General features: G+C 41.1%; 1 protein-coding gene across 3 annotated transcripts in view; it reads left to right on the forward strand.

The window, feature by feature from the left end:
* Positions 1-19,525, forward strand: part of SEMA3D (semaphorin 3D) — a 134,198-nt gene extending 114,673 nt beyond the window's left edge. For all 3 annotated transcript variants that reach the window (XM_086886605.1, XM_086886603.1, XM_086886604.1), the window contains 5 exons: positions 1,164-1,205; positions 2,421-2,578; positions 4,588-4,652; positions 6,815-6,954; positions 16,525-19,525. In XM_086886605.1, coding sequence (XP_086742731.1) covers positions 1,164-1,205; positions 2,421-2,578; positions 4,588-4,652; positions 6,815-6,954; positions 16,525-16,938 — 819 coding nt within the window. In that variant the 3' untranslated portion in view covers positions 16,939-19,525. The remainder of the gene's footprint in view (positions 1-1,163; positions 1,206-2,420; positions 2,579-4,587; positions 4,653-6,814; positions 6,955-16,524) is intronic.
* Positions 19,526-20,436: the final 911 nt, after the last annotated feature.

Below are 20,436 nucleotides of genomic sequence, written 5' to 3' on the forward strand. Positions count from 1 at the left end.
CTGGTAAAGGAGCTGACATCAACATGCTTTTACATCAGAAAAATGGAAACCTTTGTCTTCCCTAATGATTTTGTTTTTCATTTATTAGTTTCTTCTTACTTCTTTGCATTCTCACTTTGCTTTCTTCTCATGCTGCACAGCTCTTCAGTTTTCACTCTGATTATCCATCAAAGTTTGTCTTCATCCATGACATTTTGATTACTTTCTCACACATCCTCTCTCCTATGTGCTGTACAGCCCAAATTTATTCCATACTGAATAAATTTTGGGAACTTTTCCAAGTGTAAGCACAGGATCATTAAAAATTATTTCAAAGAGTTCATTTCTTCATATGCCTTTTGATACGTCATGGTAGGATGAAACTTTGATTTAAAGGATCTATATGTCTTCTTCCCACTGTCTTGGACACCAATTATAAATATCACTCAGAAAATACCAAGATTACTCCGTGGCCTGCCAAATAATGAGCAGTTCCTGTATGCACACTAATTTGTTGCATTCTTAGAACATAACGTCAAGGGAAAGTGTGCCATATCATATTTAAAACAAAAAAGAGGTAATTTTTTTTCTACTCAGCAGACATTCCTTCACATTTTTATTGGTAACATTTATAACTGCTACCTCTATGTTTTTGAATCCAGAAAATTGAAGGGCTGAAAAAACATGCTTTATTTCCTCAAACTGCATTAATATTAAACAATAGGCTTAGATTAATCTTCTGCTGGGTCATAGATAATACCCTGAGCTTTATGCTGTTCTTACATCAATCACAGGCAAAAATTTCACTGTCTCTCACAGCCATGAAATACATCCTGGTGTAGAGATCTGCCTATGTATCCCTTAAATGGCAACTAAGCCTTTCAAAAGCAAATGCTTAATATGAACTAAAGTTGATGTGAAGGCTCATTGCCCAGGATGGGGTAGACAGAAAACTCTGAGAATTAAAACTAATTCCCTCCTTCCAGCTGGCGAAATTTATGGGAGTTCTTTTTGGAAGCATGAATTTCTTGATTTTCTGTTGTTTAGGGGTTTTATTAATATTTGTGTAAACCATGCAAATGAACCTGTAATTTTATTTGCTTATTGTATGTTGAGTTTTGCTCTCTTTTTCACTAAGAGCAGGGAATTTGTAAACTAATATACCTTGCTATTTTATTTTTCAGCATCCTTCAGTTATCGCAACCATGGAGATTTCTCAGAAACAGGTAATCATAATCTTGTTTAACTACTGGAGGATATGAGTTGCACTGGACATCTATTTTCATGTGACGCCTGTTGCTTAGTGGCCAAACTTTCTATGGATAGCTCGTAAAATGTAACTGGAAGGAAGGAGATATGTTTGAAATTGTTTGCCTGCCTAATTCCTATTTGCTTACAAGCAGTAATTTGTGTACCCAGGCTGGTAATTATTCAGGGAAACAAACCTTTAGTCATATGGTAGTGGGATTTGTAAGTGAAGCCAGTGCACATTCTTTTTCCAGCCTCCAGAAATACTTGTCTCTTTACAATCTAGTAATAAATTATTATTACTATTTTTGTTTTTATTTTTATTAGTAGTCAGGAGAGATCAGGGCCTCACTGTGCTAAAATTTGTATGCACACAACCAGTCCCCCTCCTCCAGAATTGCAGCCTGAATCTGGGTGGTCCAACCCTGGCAGCACAGGAGCCGGTCCCAGTGCGGTATCTCCTGATGGAAAACGGTTTTATGGCAGCTCCAAGCTCTGTGATGCCTCCATGCATGTTCAGGAGGCAGCGTGACACCAGAGCCACCCCTCCCTGACACACTGAAGTGGCCAGAGCAGCTCTGGCACAACACAGCTCACTCACACGGGAGGAGGTATTTTGCCTTTCAGGCACGCACAGCACAGCTGGGTCCCATCTCCCATGAAAAAAGGTGGCAGGCCAGATGGAAGTGTTGCATGAGCCAGCTCCAGCTTGGACCACCCTTGGCTCCACAGGCAATCCACTCACACACTGGGGACAGGGGAGTAACATTATCTCCATCCTACCTCAGGATCAGAAGCAGAACATGAAGTTTATTCACACAAGGTCACCCCTAGTTCCCAGATCGTTAACATCATGACTATGCAGCCCCTCGTTTTTAAACGTGTTATTAAGCCATTCTTTCCATGATTTGCTTCTGATCTTTTACTACAGCACATCTAAAGGTGTCAGGGTGTTGAGTGCTGGTGTCTTTCCAGGACTGCAGTCCCTTTTCCTCTCTGCTGTATTGCTGGGATGGATGGGTACTGGCCAGTTCACACTGTGCCCTGAGAAACATTTTACACTAAAGGAAGAATTTTTCCCTTGTTTTACAAAATCTGGGGTAAAGTCTGCAACTGTGGCACTAAAGAAGGGAACTTTTTACACTGGCTACTTGGAGAACATTCCTAATTAATTCGCTTTGCCTGATTTGCAGCAACAATTGTACATTGGTTCCAGGGATGGATTGGTTCAGCTCTCTCTGCACAGATGTCACACGTATGGGAAGGCTTGTGCAGACTGCTGCCTTGCCAGAGACCCATACTGTGCCTGGGATGGAAACTCTTGTTCCAGATATGCCCCTACTTCTAAAAGGTAAGAAAAAAACATGATGTGCTGTGAAAGATCTTGCTGCTTGCAAGAATTTTAGATGTTCCAATTCATAACTTGTTGCCTTTTTACTTAGCATATCATTTGCCTTAAAATGTGATCATACTCTGGCCATGTTTCACATTTCTGCTCAAAGAGCTGTGAAGACAACATAGCTTTGTTTAAGTGTGTGTGACAGTAACTTGGCTACTGCAGCTAACATCATAAATCCATCACTTTCCCTTTTTATGCTGAATGTTTTAAGGCACAAGATGCTCAGATGGAGGTCCAGGTTGTGGCTAACTCTGCCCGAGAGGCAAGAGCCTCTCTTAAGCTGCTGACTTTTTCATAGTAGTTAGAAAGCAGAGTTTAACATAGCATCCCAGAGTGGTCAATAATAAAATACATTTAATGCCCTGACCTAACCCAACAATTGTATTTGTGGTCTAGCCATGAGAGGGAGACAGAGATTTAAGTACCATGATTTGACCACATTAGCAGCAGTCTTTCCACAGTGAAAGAAGCTTCATCTGAATTTTCTGTACCCACTAGCTAGGACAGCACCTTGGATCTGGATGGAGGGAGAGCACACTGCAGGGTCTAGCAGCACAGTGCCTAAGCTGTTAGATGTGTCTCCTGAAGTTTATGGCTGATTTTGTTAGAACCAGAGTCCTTCACAGCCTCTTCATTCCTCTTTGGACAAGGTCCTCCTGACAGTAATTCTTGCAGTGGGGTTGCAGTTTGAGCTCAGGTTCTGGAATGACACTTGCTACCTTAGGGGTCACAGGGCTGGATACTGAGCCATTGAAGTTAATGACTCATGAGTTATCATGTCATGGTGTCAAGAAACTTTATGTGTTCTCCCTCATAGCCAAAGCAAACTAAATGCAGAGAAGCATAAATGAAAGGAGAAAAGCAAGTGTTCAGGCTCACTGCAAAGTCAGTGACACATGAGGCTTGCTGAAGTCTGGGGTGGGCTGGGACATGGAGATCGATGGTCCGTGCTTTTTCACAGATGTGCCGTTTGGAGAGAAAGCCAAAAGTCTGTGTCTCCAAAACAAAGGATGAGTGACTGGCCCTGGGAATCTTGCAGATCAGTTACTTGAATGTTTTCCTTCAGTGCTGAGGGCCGTGCTTCCAGCATGTCTACAGTGCTCAGTGGACAGATCTGCCCTGGCAACCTGCTCTCCTTCCAAGGCGTTGCTCTGCACACGGGAGATCCCACTACTGAACCAGTTACTTCCTGGGTGTCCAATTCTTCTACTGAAAAATGGAAGAAGTTTCCTATTTTTTCATAGCTCTTATGACATAAATGCAATCATACACAGAGGAATAGTTTACTTTCTTTTTAGTGCTGTTACACTGAAATGACAGTAAATCATGGTGAGTTCATGCAACACCCAGAGATTGGCAGGCAAGTTAGTAGATCATCTCAGACCATTGCCTTACGTTTTTTTCAGTCCACAAAGATGAAAGATAACCAGATTTGTCAATTGTTTGTTAACAAGCTAAAATACATGCTCTTCTCTCTTTATTTTGAGAATTGGTTTATTAATTAGTATTACCTTGGGCTAATACTGAGCTTTATTTTTAATATCACCTGTTGAACTTCAGATCTCTTTTATGATCTACAACATGAAATGTTTTTAGGTATTTGCAACACAGTCCACCCCACCAGGAGACCTCTGGTCCTAAAGCAAATTTAGACACTCTTTCTGTCACTGTATTACACACACTTTGTTTTAGGCAGATACTTTTCTCTCACTTGTTCTCTTTCCCCTCCCAAATCAAATTTGGTTTTCCCAAATCACAGGCTCTTCTCTTGATGTCAGTTGTACAAAACTCTCTAGGCCACATGCTGCTTTGAGGGTGAGACTGGTTTTAGTTAAGACTGTAATTGTCAGCAGTAGGATGAGAGCAATGCAAGTCCACATCTGCTGAGCTCCTCTGTATTTTGTTGTTGCATTCCAGCAATTATGTCTGAAGTGTTACAAGTTTGCATGCTCTTCCCATAGGCGAGCCAGAAGGCAGGATGTCAAGTATGGAGACCCAGTTGCACAGTGCTGGGATGTGGAAGACAGTGAGTATTTTTCACTTTTCTTGGTCTTTTGTCACTTAAGCAGCAGACTTTGCTGTGAGGGTCTCTGTCTACAAAAACTTGCTAATCTAAACAGAACAGTTGCCTTTGGCACACTCCATATCCATTATCCCATAGTTAAATTTTCAGAGCTGGGGCTAAGGGACAGCCAGCATGGGATTTCACCCTTGCATCCCTTAGAAGCAATCCTGCCCAGTACTCACACCAGGCAGGGAGATACGCCCCTGACACCAAAACATCACACATGTCCCTGAAAGTGGCTCATGGGATACGCGTGATGTTCCATCCAGAAACAGGGCAGCAAATCCCACAGGGAAGCTTGCAGGGCTGGGCAGGGAGCATGCCATCTCTTCTCTGCCACTCAGGCCCCAAGGCTGAGCTGCAGCTGCCAAACCAGCCCCTTCCCCTTCCCACAGCTACTTAAATACTCCTGTTATTAACAGGAACCTACCCCCTTCTCCCTGCCCACTTCCCCCTCCCTTTCCAACTCCCTCTTTTCAGATGCCAAAGGGTCTGGCTGCTCCTCTGGCATCTGCAGCCCTTCTCTTTCAGCGAGCACTGTCAGTATGAAACCCTGTGGTTACACAGCAATCTCTGTGGCAGCATAAAATAAATGAATAGCATTCAGACCCAAGCATGGCTTTGTCTGGGGTTCTTCTAGCTGCTTATTAAAGTGAACAATCCAGACAAAACAGTATTGATTGTATCACCACGTTGAACACTGGCTTTGGGACAAGGCATCCCTTCCCACTGATCTCCGGTTATTCTGTGCCGCTGCGGTGCTGGGTGCCTGCTGCAGACCTCAGTGGGAGGCACTGCAGAAATCAGAGCTGCTTGCCACAGGATCAAAGCCTCAAGTCTGTTGTACAGTGTAGAGGGCTCTGACTGTACGTGTGTGCTTGCAGACATAGTTAAAAAGTCAGGGTAAGATCTCATTTCCATCAAAGTCAATGACAAAACTCTGTTCATCCCAAGGGCCAGAATTTCCTTGCTTGCTGCTTGCCATGACTCTCCAAACACTGATATCTGAGACTGTGCAAAGCTCAGGGTTATAGAAACCCCAGCAGAAAGGCTGAAAGTGTCACATTTTCCTGGAAGGATAGATACTGGAAGAGTTAGCTTTAGTAGACAAACCTACAGTCTCGTAGCACAGAAATTGGTATTAATTCTTTGCCCTGACATAGATAAAATAGCAATTTCATCCACCTGGGAGTGATTCCTGTGTGCTGTAAACCCATGAAGCTGACCTTTGTCACCCCAGGCTCTTGGCTTATTTAGGCCATTTGCTATAATTAGTAATATTATGGTTCCCAAACTTATTTATATTCAGTGCTCTGCTGTGTGTGGTTCTCTCCCACACTTTGTTGGCTGAAAGAGGTTGTTTGGCTCTACAGAAATCTTAGTGGCACAGGGAAATAATGCAGAGATCTCTAATTTCTGTAGATCTCATACAGGTACTTGTTAAATTGAAAGCATGTTCCAAAATTGTTTTAATTTTGAAATGGAGCTAACTTTTGATTCAGGAGACACCATTTCTTTCACCTTCCATTCTGTTATTCACGGGGCATAAGAAACAACTTTAGTCTCTTGCTAAGGTAGATAAGACACAGATGAGACAGACTAGAAAGAAAAAGGAAGATGCAGAGATTAAAAGTTACTCAGTCAGAGTTACAGAAGACCAAGGAAGGATTTCAGATCTCCTCATGGCTCCTTCAGTGCTTGCTCTGAAATATACACTGAAGGGAGGCAAACTTGAGTTTACTTTATCCCTGTGACTCCTTTGGGTGAACAAACCAGACCATACAATCTAATTTCAGCAGATTTAGATCAGGTTTAGTAGTTGTATTACTTAAAGGAAAAATACAGGTCAGATTTTAAATTCCTTATAGGTGAAAGCCCCAACTTTAAAATGGAGCAAGCTCATGATACAGATTTTATTGACCTCTTTAAAAACCAGTTGCACTGAAGGAAGGTTAGCAGCCGCCTCTAAATCCTTATAGTTATAGTTTAAGCTAAAAGTGAAGTTTCCTTTTGTGTTTTTATAATTCACTCACTCTTTTAGCATCTGTTCCAAATCAGGCTGTTTTCCCATTGCTTTAAAAAGCAGGTCAGGGTTAATCTCCTGTACCATGTTTGCTTTCCAGGCATTAGTCATGAAACTGCTGATGAAAAGGTGATTTTTGGCATTGAATTTAATTCAACTTTTCTGGAATGTACTCCTAAGTCCCAGCAAGCCTCTATTAGGTGGTATGTTCAGCGCTCTGGAGAAGAACATCGAGAAGAGGTAAGTTATAATCATCAAGGCAGGTTTCCTCCATAGAGAATTCAGCTGAGCACTGAGAGGCAGGAATTACTGGGACTAGTTGATGTTTTACTTTTCCCTGCCTCACCTTAGGTATCACATAGCATTCTGCTATCACCATTTGGGGCTTGCAGTGGGGAAGAGAGCAGCCATTTGCACTGTATCATAAGCATATTTTGATATTTATTTTGACTTACCTGCTCATCCTATTAAAAAAAATTAAAAAGGGAGATAATGTAGATCAGTGATAAAAAGTCAAAGCAGTTTTGTCCCCTAATTAACACATCTGCTTCTGTAGGTAAAAGTATGATCATAACCCTATCTGTCAATAAAATCTCAGCTCTATTTAGGGTCTGATTGTTTTCCCTTACCATGTTAAGCAGTGTAGCTAAGAATTGCATGTATGGTTTGCTGCTTCTCTCCATCTCTCCCCAGAGGAGGAATGGTCTGTGTGGTTAAAAGGCTTTTTATTTGCTTTTTTTTTGTTAGTGAAGTTTGAGATTTTTTGCTTAAATGGCACTCTGCACTGATGCAGAGAATTCAGATTAAGGATTGCTCCTTGCATCTGGTGTAGAAAGCAGTGAGATTTGTGATGGCCCTTAATTCCTTTGGGATGCAGCTTTGGGGTTCTTACTGATGGAGAAGCTCTGGAGAAGCCTCCAGGTCGCTGCAAACCCCTTGCACAATTTCCTGATGATTTCTCTCTGATCTAGTGACAAAGGGGCTCTCCAACATGACTAAAAGGTCAGTGTCCTGGGACTGGTTTGGACTGGGTTTGTGAGTGAGTTTCAAACCTCAGGAGTTTTCATAGCCTTTCTCTTACATGAGTGATTTTGTGTCTGAGGCCAAGTCCTGCTGTGATGGCAACCATGGCAACAGGGAAGGAGAAGGGAAATGAGCTGCCCTTTCAAAGGATCTGGTCCCAGGTGCTAGATATGCTTTTCTGTTAAATGTTCATCCAAGTCAGAAATTAGTTTAAATGACAGGAACTATCAAACATACAACAGGTCTTCCTCTTTCAGTGATAATTCATCCTGTGAGACTTCCTGAGTGCAGAGAACATTCTGGTCCTTTCCAAAGGCTGGGGAGATTCAGGCCAGGGCAGGTGTCTTTGAGAGAATCACGTCTGGCTGGGATGTGACACATGGTAGTCACCCCAGAGTTGCAACTCTGGTTGTGTCTTGGCTCAGAAAGCCAGTGTTAGGGGATACTTCTCATTCCCTACCAGATAAGACAAAAATCTACAAGGATGTATATTGACTACAAGACTTCAGTACTTTTAATTTATTCCACTTCTCTTACACATATTTTGGATTGACAAAACTTTTTTCCTCTGCTGGGGGAAAAAAAAAGCTTAGTTAATTTTTAGACAGGTGCATTAACACCAAAAGAAAGAGATTGCTACTTTGAAATAATACCTGTAACCCCCATTATAGGCCATATGTGGGAAAAAAAATGTCCTCTGATCAGATGGCCAAGCACCCTCCCAGACACAGGAGGTTGAAATGCACACCCAGCTAAAAGTGTATTGGCATTTAAAAACCTACAGTCATTCATTTTACTGAAATGGAGTTACCTTTACTCTCCTGTACAGCAGACTCTGTTCACTTTCCCTAAGGCAGCAGTTTGTAAATGATCCTTGATCAGGGAAACAAGTAAAGTACTTTCTTAATCCTTACTGTGTGTTTAAGACTAATTTTAAAGTAAATTTAAGCAGATAGTTAATAGATTTCTGACTTGGGGGACAGAGGGAGGGGTGTTTGTTACTGTTTTTCTCTTCTTGTGTGTGTGTGTTTGTTGTTTTTTTTTTTCTGAATGAGAAGTTATGTCAGGTTTTGAGAAGACTCAGTCATTTTAAAAACAATGTATTGCAGCTATACCATGAACTACAGACTTTGTGTAAATGAGCCAGTTCTTTGTGTAGAACGTAATATTTCTATATCATAATAGATCACACTTCCAAGACTTAAAAGCCTCTTTTGAAGGGCTGCTTTTGAGTCTTTATCTTGCCAATTTAAGCAAAAAGATATTATCAGTTGATTTTCTCATAAATCACAGGTTCAGCTAAGCCTCTGAAGGTCATGAAACCAAACTCAAGCTGTCTTTCATGTTTGATTGTAGAACAAACTGCAGGTCAAACCAACTTTTGAGCAAATTTACGGCATGCTAAATGTGTATAGCATAGCCTAAATTTAGGCAATGCTCTTTCTTGACACACTTTAAATTTCCAAGACCCTTGTTGTGGCAGTGGCCTGGCCCCTCTTACTTGTTCTGAGCCAAATGCCACTTACCCAGCTCTGGTGATGTTCAATACTGCCCAGCATGCCAAGGATGTTAAGGTTGGGAGGGAGTTAGGGAATGTGTGCACATGTGTGGTGGCATCAGAAACCCCAGCAAACACACAGAATTCATCTTAGCACATTAACAGCAATGTTTACTGGGCTTACTCTGTGTACACAGTCTGACATCTGTTTGCATGAGAAAAGTAAATCTTTTCTAAAAGGCTGGATTAACCTCTGAGGCAAATTTAGTAGAAAATTTGAAGGAGAAATGTGCAGGAGATTTTCTACAATATGAATGTTAAAAGTAGGCAAAGAGCTTTTGCCACACATAGTGCCTAAAGCCACAGCAGTGCCTCTGTGATCTAGTTTTTGCAAAAATCAGCTCTTGAGGTGGTTTGGGGGGGGCATTGGGCTTTTTGGGGGGGGGTGGTTTAGGTTGTTGGTTTTTGGTTTTTTTTTCCCAGTCTGAAGGCAATAGCCTATAGAAATGCATATGCACACATTGATGATTAGATTAGGTCATTTAATGTATAAGTTTTGTTTGAAGCTTGCCAGAAAATTCTAATAATAACAATTTCTAATATTTTGACCCAGCTTAGTTTCAGGATCCTAAGAAATTGAACTCCTGAACAAACTAGTTTTTTATATATTTTATTGCTAGATACAATTTTTAAAGAAACAAAAAAAATAAACTTTTTGTTTACTTTTTAAGATAACTATATTCATGTAGAAATTACATGTTTTCAAATGTGTAAAGTTAAATTCCATTTATGGATCCCTAAATGATTGACCAGGTCTGTAGAGATGCTGAACAATCATTCCTCCTATTTGATGGAATAAGTGTGAAGTGGTTAAAATGTTAATCCCTTGATAATTTGCAGATCCAAAAATTGAGGTTTCCAGGTTTTCTAACTTGACTTACCAGTGAAAATGAGTTCATCAATATGAAAACCTGATTGGAGACCTTCCTAGAAAATCCAAAGAGCAGAGTAATTGACTTTCTTTTCAAAATACGTCAATTTGACAAAAATGCCATATGTGACAGAAACAGTGAGGTCATATTTAATGTATAGCTTGATCTTTGCTCAACCAATTCATTACCATAACTTTTCCCATTACAATTATATTTTCTGCTCTCTCTGTCTCCCTTCCTGCAGCAGATTTCTCAAATAACACTGTGCATTCTTTTAGTGCATGTCTTAGCAGTGTAACTTATTGTGATGACGATACCATGCTTTGCAAATGACTCCATGCACCTGGAACTTTTACGTTACGGACTTTTAGTTCCAGGGCTGGAACTGTAATGTCTCAGCAAGTCTTTAAACTTGGCTTTACAAAGAGATGGCTTTGCACTGTCCCAGACATGCACTGCAGCTTCCTGAGGGAAGGGAAAGGGCAAAGTCCAGACTAGATGGGAAGCATTTGGCCCAGCAGGATGTCCCTGACATTTCACCCTTAAGGTCATGGTTCAGAATGTGACTTCCAGGCAGAGCAACCTGTGGGGAGGGACAGGATCTCCTGTGGTACAGAAGCTGTCACCAGGTCATTTTGCTGCCAGTGGGAGTACATTTCCCTGTAGTTCAGGGCTCTTTTAAGGTCAGGAGTCAAATATCTAGTGCTTTTGTGGTTAGTGTTGCTCACGCAATTGATCATGTTTGTTCCTGTGCGTGCGGTGTTAGTCACTGGGATGACGAAGAGTGTTTCAGTGCCTGGAGTTCATAAAAAACTCTGGGGACGTCATCTGTTCATAGTGACTTAAACTGCTGAAACTCTCTGAAGCTTTAAACAGATACTAGTTATTTCTCAAGGAAAAGTCCTGTGTTATTTTATGTATATAATAAGTGTCACTACTGCAAAAAGTGAAGGTGTGGCTCCCTACAAAGGCATTAGTTTTGGTGCCTTGTTGCTCTGAAAAGCATCAGCAGCTCTGCTTTAGGCTGCACTTCACCCCAAGTCTCCTGTGGCTCCCAATCTGCCAAGCTGCCACCCCAGCAGCAGGGGACAGAACAAACCATATGGTCTAAAGCGACAGAATAGGTGCAGACCACTTTTAAGTTTCTCCTTTCTGCTCTGCTCATACCTGGTGGTGAAAATAAATCCACTAAAATTCATGGTGACATTACAGTTTCTCCTTCACCCTTTCCTATCTGATATTTTGAGCTGGACCCACTTTTGGATAGGACATTTCACAAGGCACACAGCATTGTAACCCAGTTCCCCCATCAGAGCAGGGAGATGATTTTTCATTCCATATTTTAAGCATTTTTTTTTCAGTTTATCCAAGACAAGTTTCCATATATTTTTGCATCTGGAGGTTTTTGCATCATTATGGCAACTTTCTTTGTTACAAACATCTAGCCTAGCAGAATCTTAAGAAAAAAGGCCACAGATTCAGTGCCAGCCCTGAAATCTAAGAGCTGGGTGATGGCTGAATAAGGCAGAAGATGCACAGCAAGGACTGAATTCCAGTAGTACCTTCAGTTGGGGGAGTGTAATTTGATGTTTGAATCTTTAGGTCAATGAGAAAGAAAGTCAAGAGAGTTGGGGAAAAGAGATTGATTTAGAGCCTAAGGACTACTTACAGTTCTCATGCTTTCATTCTTTTATTTTATTATATAACTCATTGCATTTTTTTTTTACCTTGAGTGTCTTAAGTCAGACTAATACTTTTGACAGTTTCATGGGGAAAGAAGAGAACTAACTCTGAACTGAGTGATATTTCTGATTTGATTTGGATATGTTGGAGGAGTGACAGGAATAGAGGAGTTTAAGGTTTAGTCTCAGAGTAAGCAGTAAACTTCACCTTGAAACTAATAGGAATCATGCATTTCCATAATGACATTGTATCAGCAACACATTCTTCATTTTTCCTGAGGCTGTTGGTAAATAAAAAAAGATGTTAAAAAAAAAGAAATTAACTGTACAGCTGTGTTGTAGTTAAATTATTATTTTCCCATACAAGAGAAACAGTCATGTGTAACAATAATGTCAGAAAAACCCTGGAGTGATCTTTATTTCCAGTCAAATTATGAGGATGTAAAAGAGAACAATAGAAAAACAAAGATGAATGTGAATTATCTGCAAATGTTCCTCATTTTCTTTTCTCCCTCTCTCAATTTGTTCAGGGGTTGCAGCTAACCCATGCTTAGTCCAGCTTTACCTCTAACATTTTTTCACATGTTGATTAATGAGGAAAGGCAGGCTTTGAAGCCACTTTCTTCTCCCAGACAGGTGCAGTGTTTTAACTGTGAAAGAGTTGACATGTGAATTATTTGTAAAGAGGGAGCCATCTAAACACATCATTAGCAAAGGACAAAAAGCATTGACCTAACCTGGTGCCACAGCACTTTCAAATCCTTGGTGTTTTCCAACTTACTGAGTGCTTAAAGATTTGCCCTCATTATTGGCAATACTTAATTTTTTCTCCATTGTTAAATTCAGGTTGTAAAAATCAAGTGTTAGATTTGCACGGGGATCTTTTCCCTTTGTCATACATTGCCAGTATCTATGGCATGTGCCATAATTCAGGTAATGTAATTTTTGGAAAACTTACATGCTTCTCATAAAGGATGAAGGTACAGTTGTTGATACAATCTTGTCAAAAATCTGCCCCCATTTCAGTAAGAAAAGAAAGCTATTGGTAATCAATTACTTTAATCTCTGTGATTTTTAAATTGTTTCCTATGGAACAAAACTATGTCTCTCCTTTTAAAGTTTTATTGTATGCTCAAATATAAGGACATGTCAGCAAGCTTCTATAAATTTAAGCATGTGTATTTCTGAATTGTTAAATCCTATTTAGAAATATTTTAAAAGAGTTAATGATTTTGACATGGTGGGGGGTGAAACAGTGAATCCACAGTTGAACAAAATAAAATTTCTTTTATCTAAGTAGTCTTTTAACTTTCCTCATAATTTAATAAAGTACATTTTACATCTATAGGTCAGGAACCAAAGACCACATTAAACATTCAAGGGAAAGGTTAAAGATCTACTACCAAGTAATGAAATGCCAGGTGTTTATGAAACTCCAGAGCCCTGTGGGGAGGAAAGCATAGAGGAAAGACAGGAGGAGTTCTGAACCTATGGGTAAAACAACATAAACAGGATACCAAAAAGAGAAGTGAGGGGGGAAAGCAGTAATGAAGTGTTTCTCAATATGTGTGAAATCGGAGCCATAATTTTATCCTGCCAGAGGATAAGAAAGGAATGAACAATGAGGGCACAGAGAAGGAGGTGACAGTCACCCTAAATCAACAGCCAAGGTTAACACAGGACACTGTGTAGGAGCACTGCTTCATTAAAAATAGGAGTCACGATGGGCTGGGATTAAGGGACATAACCAATTTAGACTTCTACCTTTATATGCATTATCCCAAGGCAGAGAGGGGTACAGCTCCATCAGTTAACACGTTTATGACTAAAAAGTGATGACTGTCACACAAATGGCAAGGAGTTAAGAGTGGCAGGGTGCTGGATTTGGGGGTCCAGCAATCTTTCCAAGTTTAGATCTGCCATTATTCTGCCTTTCTTTCACTGAAAAGAGGCAAAGCCCAAGGGAGGGCACTTTGGACTGGCACCCAGCCAGCCAGAAGAGCCAGCTGGAGCCCTTCCAAGTGTGGGAGGTGCACAGCTGTCAAGACGCTCTAGACTACAATACTGGCAGAGCCACCAGCAGGCAGATGCTACTGCTGCGATTGCATCAAGCCCCGAGCTCAAAGACATCAGTCCTGTTTTCACTCAAACAATGTGGGAACTTGGTCTTTGCAGAATGCTTATGAAACCCAAATGTCTGGAAGTTATCTGCTTCTTCCCATGCTTTTCCCTCAATTTCGCAAACTTGGATCTTCATGTTGACATGAAGTCTGGGCAGAAGAAAGGGATTTCCTTGTCGAGTTGCAAAAGCCAGGCCTCGAAGCACTTCCACCTGGCCCCTGCTCCTGCTACTCTCTGTGGAGCACAGCACCGCAAGGAAACACCTGCCCTAGACATACTTCTGCCTAGAGCTCCTTATTTGCAGATTCTTTTGTAAATTTTATGCTCCTGTTTTTACTGTAAAAAAGGAACGTTTACTTGGAGTGAAGTGTCACTAGCTGATGCAGTTGAGGACTAGTGCCCTGTTCTGTGGGTTCTGTGAAAGAAGAGCAGTCTAGTTTGTGTCCCTGTTACCTTCTGTGCAAGTGCTTGTGGCTTGACCATAATTTCTCTGGTTTAAACACAGTGTGGTAAATCAGAAGTAGCTTGTGCTCATTTGGCACCTGTTGTCAGGACAATCGATTTTCCAGGAATTTCATGAAATTTGTATCATTTCACCCTCTGGGTACTGAGTAGACATGCTTATATACAGTTTACAAACAATGAAACTAAAGCTCCCAACACCAACAACTGGGGTCAGGAGCCAAAAAATACTTGGCCAGAGAAACAGGCAACCAGAGCTACAATCTGACCTTCTTTTGTAGCAGCTGATTTCTTGTGTCTGCTGCTCTCATATCCATGGCAGTACACAGGCCTGTATCCATCCATGCAGATGACTTGCCTACATACCTGTCTAATCCATGTTACTGAACATTGTTACAGCTGAAGCAGTAGGAAACAAAAGTCTCTGTCTCAGGTTGTATTATATTTATGTGTATTGTTTTTTCTGGAGATCTCAATATGGTCTCTCAAACTTTTTTCATGATTTCAAAGTCATTGTCATAGAAACTTAGAAAAGGGTAAAGCTAAAAGCCCTGGAAGGTCATCTCATCCATCTCTTTGCTCCAAGAGACTCTATTATGATAAAGTACTAGTGAGTTAGAATCATAACAGATGGAGAATCATATGTATGTATAAATTTTTTCCCATGGAGGAGCAGAGGGAATTGTGTGCAGATTTTTTACATAAAGAAACAGTGTGTAGCTTACCCACTGTGAATAAATCTAATTTAGTCATCTTTATGCCTCCCTGATCTTCATCCTCTGAAGTTTGCTGGAGGGTCAGATGTGCACTCGGGGAAATTTTGCAGATTCTGTGTTGGTTCTTTCTGCCCCCCGACCCCCCCCTTTCCAAACCCACTACCCAGCCTTAAGCTCAAGTTTTCCCCCTTGGCAGTGATTCCACCAGCAGAGCAGAGGCTGCCTCCAGCAGCAGTGCAGGTCTGTGGGTGCAGCTGTGCTGCAGCCTCTGTGTGGCAGCAGAACACAGCGGGCCTGGGAGGGAACAGCCTGGGACAATCCAGCATCATTTTCAAAGGAAATGCTGCTGTTGGACGTCAGGAGTAAAGGCTCTGCTTTCTACTTCCACCTCTGCTACTAATCTTTATATGGTCTTTGGCAAATCACTTACCTTCTATGTTTCCCAGACGCAAAAATACTTAGGTGCCCAGTGCCCCATCCCATTTTTTGGTTAGGTTTTGGTTTTGGGTTTTTTTTGAGGGGGGGACACTATTTTTTGATTTAGGTTATTTTAGAAATAATTTTCAGATTACCAGAAAGGTAACTTACCTGACAGTATTAGTCATCTAAGGTACACCTTACTTTTAACATGTGGGTTTTTTAAACACATGTATTTAAAAAAATATTTCTATTCGTAAATTAAATTACACCTCCATGCTGTCAGACTTCAGCTCCCACTTACAATCTTATTCTTTTGTTTAGGGTTTTTTAAATTCTTATTTTTCTCAAAGTTATTCTCCACAGATCTTAGCAGTGAAAGAACTGTACTTTGTTGTATCCATCCAGCCTTATTGCCTGCTTTTAATCACATCTCAGTGAGTCAAAGCCAGGATCAACTTCCTTTTGTAAAACTTGGTTGAAGATCAGAAACACAGCATTTCACTGGAAAATCAGTAGTAGTATTCATATTCATTGTAACAGGGCCTCAGCACTGCAGATATATACAGGCACTCTGGTATTTTGGGTGTATTACAGATACCTCAAAAAGAGCAGTTAAAAAATAAAATGGGATTTGTGGCAGTACATAGCTCCCCTTCCTTGGAGAAGGCAGCCACACTCACTGCACTGTGGTGTGATGAGTGTTGCTGTCTGTCCTGTCAGCTGTACAGCATGTGTCTCTTGCTGCTGCCTGCTGAGTGTCCGTGATCCAGATGTTGCAGTTAGGGACAGGACTTGGGCCTTGAAGGAGCTGCTGGTATCTGTCCCAGGGGCCCCTGGGGATGGGACACTCCATGTCCCAGCCAGGCCTTGTGTCCACCTCACCATAGCACTGACACACATCTCATTTTGACAATGAGACTCACCTCCTGTGTTCTTTTTTTTTTCCAACCCCCCAGCTGAAGGCTGATGAAAGGATCATTAAAACGGAGCATGGGCTGCTGATCCGCAGCTTGCAGAGGAGGGACGCAGGAGCCTATTTTTGCAAAGCCCAGGAGCACACCTTTGTCCACACCATCGTGAAGCTGAATTTAAACGTCATCGAGAACGGACAGATGGAAAGCACTCAGAAAACTGAGGACGAGGAGGGCCGGGTGAGGGATTTGCTGACGGAGTCCCGGCTGAGGTACAAGGACTACATCCAGCTCGTCAGCAGCCCCAGCTTTAGCCTGGATGAGTACTGTGAACAGATGTGGCACCGGGAGAAGCGGCGGCAGCGGAACAAAGGTGGTGCCAAATGGAAGCATGTGCAGGAGATGAAAAAAAAGCGAAACCGAAGGCACCATGAGCCAGCCAGGCCACCATCGACGTAGTTTGTAAATGCTATTTAAAGAAAGGACATTTTCCATTAAAAAAAAAAAATAAAAATACTGTGTTCTGGTTTTGTGCATCTTGCCTATGAATTAGTACTGCTTCTTCTCGAAATCAGAAAACTTACCATCACTATTAATCTGTGTGAGAATGTACAGTTGGATTCAATGACAAATGATATGTTCCTTATTGGAATGCCACAAGCCAGGCAATAATTTCAAATGCATTCATTAAAAAAGAAAAAGTGTACACTTTTAGCTAATTTCTGGGTAGCCTTAGATGGTGTGAGCTGTGTTCTTTACTTCCTGCATAATTTTCACATAGGGTTTAGTGTTTGTGTTCCCATATTAACATTTGCTGTCACATTCCACCCCAGAGGTGGCTACATTTCAGGGGAAGGCAGATGTACTTCTAGTTCTTTGGCATCTTTCTGAATAAGAAGCATGGTAGAAATGTGTGACAGATCTGCAAAAATACCCACTAATTTACCCACTGGGCCTGTATACAGGCACGCGGGTAGGGTTTGCTAGCACAGAGAGGCACAGCAAAAAATCAAATTAAGTTTTGGCTTAGGCACAGCATTCGTTCTCCCCATAGAAAAGAGAAAGTATAATCATAGTTTAAGAGGGGGGAATTACCAAGCATTTCTCGTTAGTGTTTGAGTAGCCACCAGTTTGCAGTCCATCTGCTGAAAGGAAATGTTGACTCTAATTGAAATTGCCACCAAGGTGCTTGGGAGTAAATTTCCTAAGTGGTCCATGGGAGGTATGTGCACAAATTCTATTAACAAATAATGGGACTCCTGCCTGCACCTCTCTTATGTCTCTAAAGGTTTGACTCTGTTTCTCTGGCCCTTTGCTGGCTTGGTTTTATGCAGAGGAAAAGAAAATTAAAAGACAACAACAAGGCTAAAATGAAAGACGATGAGGGAAATATGTAGTGGCTGAGACCAGTGCTCTTGACACAGAGCTGACATTCCTCAGATGTGTGTATTCTTTGGGATTTTTTCTCAAAGGTCTTATGTATTTTTAAGTTGAAAATTTGCATTGTTGGAATTAATACTTTTATTATAATTAAATAAGAGATGTCCACGTGTAAATAAAACTTGTAAGTTAGAAATTTGCTGTATACCATAATTTCATTTGTAAAGTGTTCCTTGTTCCTTGGTTTATATTTTGGGTTTAATAATGTAAATTTTTACACCTAAGCAAGAAATTCTGGCCTCATCCTTGTCTGTTTTACATCAATATTATTCAATTAATTTTATTCCTGATATGCAGCAACAAACACGAGCTCAAAATCAGGCCTACTCTCTTCTCTTATGAGTCACAGCCCCCCTCTCCTCTCTTCCATCTAACCTCCCTCCGTTTTGCCTTTCACGCCTTTTTGAGTGTGAAATGACAAATTAGCCACTTCCTCACATGGAAGACGGCTTTGATGGATACCAAAATGACAGACTTTACTTGTTTCTCATGCATTCTACAGATCTTGAGAGCAAAGTCTGTGGGAAACCCGTGCAATTGATGTGCACCTCATTAAGGGACCAAAACTGTTGGCTCTGAAGCCCTTGCCCGTGCTGGTGTTTGCGTGCTCATTCAGTCACAGATCTAAAATTGTGAAGGTCCAATTTGCATCGTTGTTCATTTCCTCTGTGTTGAAAGTCGGATATGGCAAAGTGTTCGTCAGATTTCAGAAAGGAATCTCAGCTTACCCACATTTCTTGTAAAACCCAAAAGCTGCATTTGCATGTGCTGTACAAAAGCCAGCGATACCATATGTCATTAATTTTAGATGCTTTTTTAATAGGAGATGTATGAGTTAATTAGGAGATATTAGATAGCATGCATACAATGCTTTGATAGTGTAAAGCACCGAGTGCTAAATATTATAAAATACATCTGTGGGGAGGAGGGAATTTCTCAGCACAGGACCTTTAATCAGCAGAAAGACTGATGCTGAAGATACTAACCAGTCATACAGTACTTTGAGAACATGCAGAGAACTTTTTGGCATTTTTGCTGCAAAATAATGTAGACCAGGCATTTCACAAGAGGCTCATCAATTTGGGTACCTTGATTTTAGGGCCAATTAAGACTACTTAGGGAAGGTATGGGGGGTATTAAACTACTATGCAGGGATACTTAATATTCTTGGCTGGAAGATTATGCTGTCACCATACAGAACCTGCTTAGTTATTCCTTATTAGATTTTTATCAGTCCACAAAGTTCCATTTTACTGGCTTGGGCGTAAGGGAAATGAGTGGAACCACACCAAGGCTATGGAATGGCTGCATTCACAGGCACTGGCAAAGGGTCCTCTCTTCTCATCAGTGGTGACATGGTACTTCAATTGACAGCTCCCATCACGTGTTTGCCTACTTCATAAAAAAGCAAAGCAGGGTCTTTTTTCATACTTTTTCTCCTCCATGAAAACGAAATAATCTGATTCTTTTTTTGGGTATGATTTGCAGTTTGTATTCTACAAATGAACCCCCCTCCAACTGACTTTAGTAGAAATCTGGGATAAGGGTCTCAGTACTGGGAACATTCAAATTAAATGGTTGAATTAAAATGTTATTGCTCTTAAAATCTACTTTCATTTCTTTTATTTCAAATGTTCTTGCAATGAGATTCTTCTTAAAGAAATGACCTCATCGGTCTGGGGTACAGTGGTAGCATAAAAGCCCAAGTGAGATATAAGACCTCTTCCATCATGGGAAATAAATTCAATATTCTCCAAACCAGTGTGTTGCACTGGGTTCATGCCACCCTGGGGAACATATTTAATAATCCTGCATAGATAAAAATCTGTGGTTTGATACACTGGGTAAAATGAATGCTGTAGCTGGCAGGGGTAGCACATCTCGTAAGGTGCAGGTAATACACATGCAAGGAAGCCAGAGGACCTTGGAGACCAAGGAATGAGAGGGATAGATTGAGAGTCACTACTGGAGGTAAGGCAGGGTTTTGTTGGGCAGGACTCAGCAATGCAGACCCAGGAACAGGAGGAGCAGGGAGTCTTTTCCACAACCTGCAGACCCAGAGGGAAGTTCAGATGAGCTAGACCAGAAACTGTAACAGAGGACTATCCTCAACTTTTCAAAAATGTTTCATCTTTTGTGTAATTTAGAGGCTGAACTTGAAGTCTGCTTAAATTTAAATTCGATGGTTTGGGGGTCAGTTTGGCTGCTGTGAGCTGTACTATGAGCCACAACAGGCCTGTAGTTAAAATGAAACTCAGCCCTGCTGCTTTCAAGAGCACTGTAAAAGTTTAAATTGAATGGATTTTTGGTACAGAGTGGAAAAAAAGTTGCCTCTACATTAATAACTGTAGCTTTTGAACAGATCTCTTAGAGTGTTGATCCAAATATCATGAGGTTCAACAAGGCCAAGTGCCAGGTCCTGCACTTTGGCCACAAAAAAACCCTGCAGTGCTGAGTCTGGGGTAGAGGAGTTGGAAAGTGGCCCAGTGGAAAAGGACCTGGGGATGCTGGTCCACC

This window comes from Cyanistes caeruleus, chromosome 4, assembly GCF_971803275.1.
Source record: "Cyanistes caeruleus chromosome 4, bCyaCae1.hap1.1, whole genome shotgun sequence".
Taxonomy (NCBI): domain Eukaryota; kingdom Metazoa; phylum Chordata; class Aves; order Passeriformes; family Paridae; genus Cyanistes; species Cyanistes caeruleus.